Below are 12041 nucleotides of genomic sequence, written 5' to 3'. Positions count from 1 at the left end.
ACACACACACACACACACACACACTTTTCAATAAAATATTGTGTATTACTACTAGTTACTGTCAAATGCATTATTTAATTGATTTATTAATGTGTGTGTTTTTGTATTTATATAAAATTGAAAAGTATTTCTAAATAAAAAAAAATTTAAATATGTATTTATTACTTATGTTTATCTATTTTTATTATTGAGCTTATTTTAATTAAGTATAATGAATAGCTTTATTAATTAATATAGAATTTTAATTTAAAAATATTTATTTTTCTATATTATATATAATGTATATTTTATATAAATCGTTAAATATTTATTTATTTTAATTTACAGTACATTTGAGGTATGATAAATTCACTGAAGTCTGATTAAATTACGCTGCATAAAGCAAATAATATTTTTACTTCTTACTTGTTTTTAACAGGACCCTACTCACTCATCTAGAACTGGGGAGGTTTGGTGTCGGGTTTGAGGAGTTCTGCACTCATCTGCAGTTGTATAATACTTATGTTGACAACATTCAGACAGCTAAAAAAGCCCTCATGGTAAGTTGAAGTTAAATGTTTTACATGTTAAATTTGACTCCCTTTCACTTCTGACAACCGTACTTACAAGTGTGACTCTTTATGTTGTACGGTCTTGAGTAATGCCTGCGTGAACATAGCTGTAAATTAAAGTGAATATTATTACATTTCACTGATTGTGTCACTTTCCACCTCTTTTGATTATGATTTGAAAGTTACTAAATCAAACGGTTGCTGGTATTGGTTTTTTCGTGAGTAAATGCCTTCTTTTACCTGGATAGAGGTCACCTACTTACACAAAAGCCGGTGGCTGCATCTGTCGATATGAAATCATGAATATGTATTTAATATAGATCTATGGTAATGTGCAGGATTGACAGTATGTCATGCTCTACTAGTGCGTGTATCCGTACCTGTATTTCTGTTTGGTCTAAGCGGTACCTACCTTGCCTAGTTTGGATAATAAGCTCCCTCACAAGTGTCAACACCCTCACCCTTGAATTATACCCATGTCACCCTAATGTGCCTGACAGCCAGAGCACCAGCTCTTCCATTCCTCTTGAACACCTTGTTTTGTTCCTGGTTTCGCAATGAGTGCGTTCCTGCTACAAAGCGCCGCACACTTGCCCTTGGGCGCTAGCCTCAGCACCCTTGTGTCAAATAAGTATGTCACCCACAGGGAGGGGCCCTCGGATGACACCACACAAATCTGACTAAAAACACTTCCTTTTGCAAATACGTCTGCCTCTGAACTAACCCCCCTCATTATTTGTGACAAGAAGTGCCTTGATTTCCAAAACAGTATCAGGGTTATCATTGCGTTTGGAGTGCGGTGGCAAGACTGCAGGGTAGGGTAACGTGAAAGTGTGCCCTGATATTTATTATAAGTAGTTAACTAATTGTTGATGATTTGACACAGTATGATGGTTCTATGAAAGTATGATTTAATATGTAATTGTGCATTTGCATGACTGGAAAAATAAATTTGGACTAAAATGAATAAAAAAATAATGAATTATAATATTAATTGTATTATTTAATGAATGAATGAATGCATTTTTTAGTAATTAATATATAATATTTTAATGTAAAAATGTTTTTCCAATTATATATTATATATATGGCTGCATCTGTCGATATGAAATCATGAATATGTATTTAATATAGATCTATGGTAATGTGCAGGATTGACAGTATGTCATGCTCTACTTCTAATTAGTCCAAACCTATTAAATCATTGTACAACTCCTCATCTATGGCACCTTTTTTTGCCCTACCACATTACTCGGCTCAACCTTGTGGGGAAAAGAAGAAGAGAAGACACGATGTCGGGTCAGTAACTCAAAGATCGCCATTCAGAATGATTGACGTTTGGAACGGTGAAAAAAAAAGGAGTCACCTACCTGATTAAGGCTTATGGATGACACTCTGTGCAAACAGATCTCTCCAGGCAAAGCCCAGCGGTACCATTAGGTCCAACACTACCATCTCATTACGCCTGACTTAAATGGGCAGCCTCCATCAGTCGGCCGGAAAAAAAGTGAGATGTGGAGTCTCTCTCTTTGCTAATTAGCTCCTCCCTCGGCAAGGCACCTGTACCCAAGTGTACAGATGACTGATTCCTTGTTAGACCAAATCAGTTAGCGGTTAAAGAATCATCGGCATGCCTGGCTAATGCTAACTTCTGTATTCTGTGTGCTTACGGTGAACTGAGGGGGCATTGTAACGTGTTTCGTGCTATGCCAGTAATTGTGTCTAATACTGAATATATGTTCGAGTGTTAGCCTCACAGCAAAGCTCTTCCAAGCTGCATGCTAACGTCTGGTTTTATTTATCTGAGGGGAAGCCTGGAGCCTCACAGATATTAATGTCTTAATTAAGAGGAGGAATGCGTCTGCGGCCAATTGACTGATTCTCATTGATTGCAGACTGAGCTGTTTAAGTTAGCATTGATTCCTCCGCTTGGCCTACATGGCTGTAATTGCTGGAACATGGGCTGGTGTGTTCGCCATGTCACATGATTCAAAACATGGCTCGTTTGTCCTTCAAAATCCATCATCCCATGAAGCTGATTAAGAGGATAGCAATCTAGACCAAGATCTCAACGTTTTCCCAACCAGTGACTCTCTTTACATATTTTATACATGTTAATTTGACATTTTTTATTTTCTTTTTAATACAATCTTCAACCTTGACAGAACATACAGCATAAGGAAGTGTGGTGCAATAGTAACTTTTATAAATATATAATAATGTGATGCTTAAATCTGTTAAAATGTAGCTAGATAGTTTTGAATTATTTTAGGAATGCACAATATATCTGTACCAGGGGTCGGCAACCTTTTGGGCATAAAGTGCCAATTTTAATTTTTCTTGTTAATCACTGTGCCAATGAGCCCCTCCCATTCCCCACCCCGTTTTTATGCTGTTTTCATACAATACATAATCTTTTTTTAAATGTTCAGATAAAAATCTTTTTTTTTTTTTTTTAACTGGTGTAAATGTTTAACAAGGCTACATTTATTTGATCAAATATAAATGAAAATCAAGTATATGAAATATTATTAAATTTTAAATAATTCTATTTTAAGATTAAATATAAAAATTTCCTATATTTAATAGGGATCTTTGATAAATAGAAAGGTCAAATGAAAACAACAGCTGTAATCTTTAAAAATACTAATAATGCAACTCTCAAAATTAATATATTTTTCATGCTGTACATTATAATTTTGAGATGCTTAAATTCACTTGTTAAATATTTAAATTGTTTAATGTTTTGTTTTTTTATTCAGACAAAATTGATCAATTTTATTACAAATTATATTGTTGTTTTTTTTAATTATAGAATTTTAAAATTGTTTTGATGACTTGCCTATTATTTTTCAAACGTGGAAAGCTCTTGATTTGACAGGATTCACTCAGAGTTTTTTTTTTTGGCTGTCCTGAATGAAGGATTCCTCTCACAGCATGTCCGACATGCGGTGATTTAATGTTGGTGTGTTTCTCAGATTGAGACCCCAGCTGCTTCAGCCATAAATGTTAGCTGAGCAGGTGTTGTACACGGTGTGTGCCGTTTGAAGATGATGGATTGTTTCTTGTACTTGATATGTTTATTTATTATTTACTTAGCGCAGAAAAGTAGCACCGACCTAGGCTTTTCTCAGAGGGAAGCACAATTCAAAACAAATTTTACATAAAGTAGTGATATTTTGCTATGCTAATGCAGACTCCGCCTGTCATTAGCCTGACTTGGTTTGTGTGAATGTATATTTAATAATGAAACCAGGGTTGCTCTATTCAGAAGTTGTGATAAGAGACAACAGAGATGTCTCGTCTCATTGTGCATGAGTGAGATTCAGTCACAAGCGAGACTGAATGTACAATTCAGTAGACATCACGCCACATGCATCATCTACGGGGGTGATACTGTTGGTGGGAGGTAAACAGTGTTATCGCTAGCTCTATCAAATGTGCTCTACTGTTGTATCAGGATGTTTTCATATAAGCAGATCTTTGATTCATGGTTAATTTCCTTCTCAGGTTCAGGTGAAGAAAAGCAAAGCCTTCAGACGGTTTAAAAAGCTCCAGGAGTCGAGGCCTGAGTTCAGTCAGCAGAAACTTGAGGACTTGCTAACGCTTCCTCTTCAGCGCATCCAGCAGTAAGTCCTCAAGTACACTTGTGACAGTATTTGAACTTTAAAGACAACGGTTATTGATTATCAGCAGATATTAGTATTATTATTATTTTTATTTTTCGGTTATTGGCCAATATTGGATATTTAATTGTGCAATGTGCATGCTCATTTACACAATATTTATATTAAGATCACTTTTGCTATCATCTAGTGTTTATTTAATAATATTTGTGTATTGTGTATAATATCCATTTTCTAAAAAAATATATACATACACACACACACACAAATATATATATGATATTTATACAAAGTAATATAAAATTTTAAAGTCAACCATTTATCGGTTTTTGGCCGATATTAGAGGTTTGGTCATTTATTTATTTATTTATTGGTTATCACCCAGCATTAGAGTTTTTTATTTTTTATTTTTTTAATCTGTTATCAGCCGAATTAGAATATTTAATTGTGCATGCTCATTTCTTTTATTTTTATATTTAGATGCTCACTTAATGCTCACTTAAAGTTTAAAATGTATTTAAAGTTAATATCTGTGTAAAATACGCTAATAATTTAACAGTTAAATGTACTCTTTAGCAAATATCAAAATGAATATAAATTTTTCATTTTATGCATTATAATGTTGTGATGCCTAAATTCACTTGTTGCATTTAAAGTTATGATTTTTAGTTTTAAGTGTTTTATTTTTATTGATTTATTTATTTAAATAATTTATATAATATTATAATTTTAGTCGGTTATCGGCTATAACATGAGCATTTTTATCAGCTTGTTGTTATGGGAAATAATTCTTATATTGGTGCATCCCTAGCTGAAAAGAGAAATTATTTCATAGCAGGTTTTTGTTTTGTAGACATAGACATGAGTGTTTGTGAAAACTTTATTACTTATTTTTATTATATATTTATACTTTATTTATCCATTTGATGATGGTATTGATGCATAAATGACACACTTCACCTAAAGATATTTTGATTTTGTGCTGTTTAATGGACTCCTCAACCACTTATTGCAATTGACGTGCAAAGTTTTCTTCAAATCTCATTAAATGTCAGAGTACCTCAGCCATTGAATTTTCAAGTAAATGAGATGGATTGGTCAGCGGATGTTTTTTGTGTATTTAAAGTTTAAACCATCTGCTTTGTTGAAGAGATTACGGGATCGGCAGCATCAACAGGATGGCAGCATTGAACTGCAGTCAGTTCTTGATGGGAATGTAAAGCGTTTTGGTTATGCATCAGTATCTTCTGACACAGGCCAGTCTACTTCACAGTCTTCTGCTCAGCTGTCAAATCACTCTACAACTTCACATTTTGTTGATCGCACTATGTGGATTTACTTTAAAGAGGGATTTTGGGAATCATTTGATGGCATGATTACAGAAAGCTGTCACCACCGGGTTATGGTTTTCATGCTTGAATTCTCCATCCGTATTTCTGTGCTTTGGAGGAGTCAGAGCACGACGTGTACCGAGCCTCTCAATGACAGACGTAATTATTGTTTGATGTTGTGCTCACACCTGCCTTCAGACTGTCCAAGAACTGTCAAAATCCCTTTTGTTAAGCCGCCGTTTTTCTTGGCTGTAATTTCATGCGGTCGTGGTCTCAGCCGTTAATTAGTGTAACAGGGTGCGAAATGAACTAGAACATGCTTAAGAACCAGCGTAAATTACATGGCATTCCTTTATCAAGCTGCTCGAGTCCCATCTTAATTAGGCTTTTATGTCACTCCTTCTTATTAAATGTAGTTTCCAACATGAAAGAAGACAAACACAATGTCATTCTAGCTATGACGATAATTAGGCCTTTATATTTATTCTTTATAAGAACATTCCTCAGCTAGCACCCACCTGTCATGGTTTTCATTCAGTGGCTTCATCATATGCAAAATGACAATCCTGTTTGTTTACAGGCCCTCTTTATGTGTCTTTGTGCATCCATTTTAGGTGATTTGATCATGATTTTACTCCTGGTTTTAGCATGAACGTCCTTTGACCACTAGAGATTTGATTTTATTATATTTCATGACTACACATCACTTACATTGTCAGTGTATCGCTGTGTAAAGCACAAAAAGTAAACCAAAATAAATTGACATGTGAAGCATTATAATTTTTCTATCTATCTATATATCATCTGTCTGTCTGTCTAAGCAAGGATGCACTAAATTGGTCAAAACTGAAAGTAAAGACATTTATAATGTTGCAAAAGATTTTTTTATTATTATTTCAAATAAATATTGTTCTTTTGAACTTTCTATTTATCAAAGAATGCTGAAAAAATATATCACGGTTTCCAAAAAAATATTAAGCAGCACGACTGTTTTTAACATTGATAATAATAGTAGGAAATGGCTTTTTGTGCACCAAATTAGCATATGTGACCCTGGACCACAAAACCAGTCATAAGGGTCAATTTTTTGAAATTGAGATTTATGCATCATCTGAAAGCTGAATAAGCAAAGCTTTCCATTGATGTATAGTTTGTTAGAATAGGACAATATTTGGCCCGAGACAACTATTTTTCAAACAACTATTTGAAAATCTGGAATCTGACGGTGCAAAAAAATCTAAATACTGAGAAAATCGCCTTTAAAGTTCTTAGCAATGCATATTACTAATCAAAAATTAAGTTTTGATATATTTACAGTAGGAAATTTACAAAATATCTTCATGGAACATGATCTTTACTTAATATCCTAATGATTTTTGGCATAAAAGAAAAATCAATAATTTTAACCCATACAATGTTTTTTTTAGCTATTGCTAAAAATATACCCAAGCGACTTAAGACTGGTTTTGTGGTCCAGGGTCACATTTAGAATGTTTTCTGGAATAATGGCTGCTGAAAATTCAGCTCTGTCCTCACAGGAATAAATAAAAACATTTAAATGGGAAACTTGAAAATTGTAATAATATTTCATAATATTACTAGTTTTACTGTATTTTTAATCAAATAAATGCAGCCTTGGTGACCATAAGTGACTTCTTTCTAAAACATTCATAAAAGCTTATTGACCAAACTTTTGAACAGTAGTGTACAGTATTTTTACCTTTTTTTTTTTTTCTTTTTTTTTTTTGGAACAGATAGGTGCTTTCTTTCAAAACCAAACGAAACTGGCAAAGTTTTAAACACTTGTTTTAGTGCAGTGGATGATTGACAAGAAATTAGTCGGTCCTCTAGAATGTATTATTATTTTTACTACCAATGCAATGTGGTCACATTCACTCAGCGTTTTAAATGTGATATGTATGATTAGATCACATAACATTTTGTACTCCATTTATACCTGTTTTGAGCACTGACCACTTGTTATAAGTTCACCTAACACCGGATTCACAAGATGACAGCCTTTCGAATGGATGCAAGCCAGGTTTTTTCTCACTGTTTTTGTCATGCAGCAAACCGCAGGACTTTGTGTTATCACAGAGATATCCTCTAATTTCCCTCGGAACTGCCGAGCGCTGACATCTCAATCAGCATGTTCAAAGATGCCCTTGATCTGATCTCATCCTCTCAGGCCCTGATCACTGTGTTTCCTATTGTCCCCGCATCGATTCTGCCTCTCCTCCGTTCTTGGAAAGCGAGGACACACGGGGGCGCATAATTGTATGATGATCTTAAGTGGCACGGCAGAAGAGCTCCATTCTCGGAGAGTGCTGATAATCAGGAGTACCGCCTCTAACGGGGACTCGGGAGGAAATTGTTGTCACTTATTGGGCTGGAAGATGATGGATGGCGAGGCTGGCTGTGTGTGGATCATGGTGGCTACTTAAGACATGGAGCAGGACTGTTGGGAGGGAGGATAAAATCATTCCTATTATTAAATGCCATTTACTGCAGCTGCTGAGAAGAGATTCATGTTGAGTCGCTCTCCTCTCAACTCTTCTTCTCCTCCCTGAGGTGTTCCTGACTACAGATGGACATTTTGGACAATTTGTCGAGTGTCAGACAGAGAAATGAAGTCAATGAACAAATAATTATTTCTTTGTTATGGGCATAATTAAAATTCTGTAAAATGTCACATTAAATGTAAAATAAAACATTAAAAACTAAAACCAGTTATTTTAAGTGGTCAAAGTAAATTGAAAGTGACGGTATGAAAATCGATATTGATTTCTTTTCTATCCATCATTCTGTCTAGCGTTCTGTCATTCCATCTCTCATTCTGTCTGTCTTTCTTTCTATGTGCTGTTCTGTTTGTCTATCCGTCATTCTGTCTATCATTCTGTCTTTCGTTCTATCTATCCATTATTTTATCTGTCTATCATTCTATCTGTCTATCCAACATTCTATTCTTTTTTCTGTCTGTCTATCTCTTGATTATTCAATCAGTCTAACCATCGTTCTATCTGTCTATCCATCATTTTATCATTCTATCTATAGTTTTATCCATCGTTCTATCTAGCATTCCATCGTTCTGTCTTTCATTGTATCTGCCTTTTGTTCTGGGGCCTGGTGTCATTGCAGACATCCTGGCATCCAGTTTATTGGGTGAGGGGACTGTGACGATTTGTTAATCTAATGAATAACTGATTTGTTAAATCAAATGAAAAATTGTGTGTTTGATTGGTCCAGACGCTACACTATCGTTCTATCAATTATTCTGCCTGTCTATTTATCTGTCATTGTATCTGTCTTCCATCATTTTATCTATCATTCTGTCTGTATATCTATCGTTCTATCAGTCTATAGTTCTATCTTTCATTATATCTGCCTCTCTTATTCTGTCTGTCTGTTCATCGTTCTGTCTATCTATCGTTCTATCTGTCGTTCTGCCATTTGCCTGTCTGTAAACTGTCTTTAAGTTTTGTTAAACTGTATTCAAAACATTCATTTTCTAGTTAAAAAGACAGTTCTATGAATTTCTTTGAATTTAAGTTCATTTTAATTCTAAAATTGCTTCCTCAATTCTGATTCATTATAAATACAGAGAATAAATTGGAATTTAAAAGGTATTTAAAATTTGTAAATGCATCGCACTGTAAAGTAGTGTTGTAAATTACACCGTAACGGATTAAATTTCAAAACTAAAAGCCCGGTTTGCATTTGTTATATCTTTTATATGAAATGTTTCTGTCCCTGTATCTGACCATGGCATTGATTGTGTCTAGCATTAGTTCTAGGTAGTTTAAGCCTTATAGTAATAAAACGGCATGTTTTTTAACACACTTCTACAACTCTATAATGGATTTGAATGTCCTCAACATCGACGATGAGAAGTGCCATATAAGAGGTTAATCTTTCGCTTTGTGGTGGAACTCGTCGCTCAGAGCGGGTCAGAAGGTAATGGTCGTGTCTCTTTTACATGCAGAGAGCCTCAAAAAACGGTGGAGGACTCGTGTTAATGGAGCTGAGCCATTATGTAGCCGATAGTGTCAGGGCTGTTATATGGGCCTGTGCTTACACAGCAGAATGGGTTCAATTCAATCGGTGCTTCAAACACAACATAATGAGGAGTTCAGGAGGGTTTCTCACCATTTGTGTTTGTTTGCAAAGGTGTTGATTGAACTCATTTAAAAGCAGCTTTGTAGCGCTGTCCTCCTAATCGTGCTTTCTATGCTATTGAGACGTCGCTTTTACATGGAAGTTGAGAGGTCACATCCTCCATATCTATGGTTTAGTCTTAAGACAAGACCTCGGGTGAACTCACCTCCTCTCTTCTTTTGATCTGTTCAAATGGGTAATGCCAAAGCTCACTTTTTTCGATTCAGCCTGAGACTCGAAGGACTAGGATGAGTACTACAGGATTCTTCAGTCTTGTAAAAGCGCTTTTTATTTAATATTTACTCTCAGAACTGGTATTGATCCTTTAAATATAACATTACCCTCATCTCGTCGTCCTTGATATGTTGACCTCAGGTAGTGATTGCCTACTACAATACTTGGCTCTCAAGCAGAGAAGACTTATTGAAATTCTTGGAAGCTATCGGACAATCTGCTTTATGTCTTGGCTTTTGTTAATTAGGTTCAGGCACTCGGGAACAGTCAAAGTGCGGTGAAAAACTTGTAAAACTCTTCTCAAAGTGCTGCTGTGGCATTATATGCATTTAAGCTTGTTATTTTGTTTATTGAGATTCAATTCAAGTTTATTTGTATTATATTACAAATCGTTGCAAAGCAACTTTACAGAAAATTAAGTTTCTACAATATTTAGTAGTAGCTTATCAGTGGTGACTGTCAGTTTATGTACATATGGCAGAAATGTATGGAAAATCAATTAAAGACGTAATCAAACAGACGATGAACACTATTAACAGCAATTATTATATGATGCAATCAATATAGCAAAGTTTGGTAGTTCTGTATGTTGTTTCAGGGTTGGCATCATCTGAGGTCCTCTGAGGGGTTGGCATCATCTCTTCTCAGGTGTTCTGGATCCAGACTGAAGCTTGTGATTTAAGATTATTGTTTGTGTGCATAGCAAGTATTCTCAGCACATATCAGTTCAGAGGGAATTTTTTAAATATCCAATTAGCCAATTGGAGTCTAATTAGCAGTTTTAATACACTGAAAATTATTACTATCCAATCAAGATGACTTGTTTGTGAGATACTATTTCAAGAATGCTGTAACTATCAGCATTATAATTGATAGATTCTTTTAAAGAGAGAGTTCATGCAGAAATGAAAATCCCATCATCATTTATTCACCCTCATGTTGTTCCCAACCTGTAAGAAGATAATTTGAAAAAAAATCAGTTTTTTCATGTACACTGGAAAAAAATAGTAGTAGAAAAACTGAAATGGTAAATTATTTCTGTAGGCTGCAGATGTTTTTTGTGCTAGCAAGATGAAAGTTAGCAAGATGTTTAACCTCGCTAACTAAAAACAGAGTTTACGTTTTTTTTTGTGCGTGTTTGATTTTATTTCTAAACGTGAAATTTCGAAGTACAAAAACAGAAATAGTATTTCCTTTTTATTTTATTTATTTTTTATTTTTATTTTATATTTCATATTTCATTTCCAAACAGCATGTATCACACCGAATTCAACGTGAAATTTCAAAGTAGAAATGCTGAAATAGTATTTCCTTTTGTGTGCTAACTAAAAACAGAGTCAAAGTTATTGTTGTTGTTTTTTATATTTGTTTTATTTTTCCTGAAGTTTTTCAGATAATAACAAATCCAGAATCTTTTTATTTTTTATTTATTTGTTTATAAATTTTTTTAATAAATAGCAATTAACAAATTGAATTAAACATACAATTTCGAAGTAGAAAAACTGAAATAGTATTTTCTTGTTAAACATACCAATAATCTTTGTTTTATTTACAACAAAAATCATTTTACAGCATATGTGATGTCAGTGGGGTCCAAGATTGGATTGATATGATAACAAACCTTTCATTCATGCATTCATTAATGCATGAAATCCATGCAATCAAAGCCAAAGTCACGTGACTCCCATGGCACCTCAGAAAAAGCCACATTCTTCATACAATCCCAATGTACTGTGAACACAATATGCATTTTGTTATCATTTGTGTTATAATTTAATTGCAGAAGTTGGCGACGTCTTGGGGCCTTCAGAGCTGATGTGCTCATACGTCTGCAGCTATTAAAGAGCAGTAGTTATGCAACAGCCAACGCAGTGTTCAATAACCCATGCAGGAGTCTGACAGTGGCTGTTGTCCCTTAATTAGGAATTTGAATCCTTAATGCACATGTAAAGACAAATAATTAGACAGATATTTCCTCCTCATCCTCTCCTGCACTGACATGTGCATGTAACTACCGGGTGACCCGACATATCTGCAGCGGTGGGGGGGGGTGGAGGAAGAGAATGAAAACGTGAAGCTTGTTTCATCTGTATATTACAAAGGAATTAGCGCAGCAAGGCGTCCATGCCGGTAACTAGGCCAGC

At 34.7% G+C, this 12041-nt stretch overlaps 1 protein-coding gene across 3 annotated transcripts in view; it reads left to right on the top strand.

Moving 5' to 3' along the window:
- The window catches only part of arhgef39 (Rho guanine nucleotide exchange factor (GEF) 39), a 45639-nt gene that overhangs the window by 16115 nt on the left and 17483 nt on the right, over positions 1-12041 (top strand). For all 3 annotated transcript variants that reach the window (XM_016574683.1, XM_016574684.1, XM_016574682.1), the window contains 2 exons: positions 419-539; positions 4062-4180. In XM_016574683.1, coding sequence (XP_016430169.1) covers positions 419-539; positions 4062-4180 — 240 coding nt within the window. The remainder of the gene's footprint in view (positions 1-418; positions 540-4061; positions 4181-12041) is intronic.

Source organism: Sinocyclocheilus rhinocerous, unplaced genomic scaffold (genome assembly GCF_001515625.1).
Source record: "Sinocyclocheilus rhinocerous isolate Xijiao unplaced genomic scaffold, SAMN03320098_v1.1 scaffold1164, whole genome shotgun sequence".
NCBI lineage: Eukaryota > Metazoa > Chordata > Actinopteri > Cypriniformes > Cyprinidae > Sinocyclocheilus > Sinocyclocheilus rhinocerous.
The sequence above is the reverse complement of the archived record's forward strand: the minus strand, read 5'-3'. Positions and strand labels throughout refer to the sequence as shown.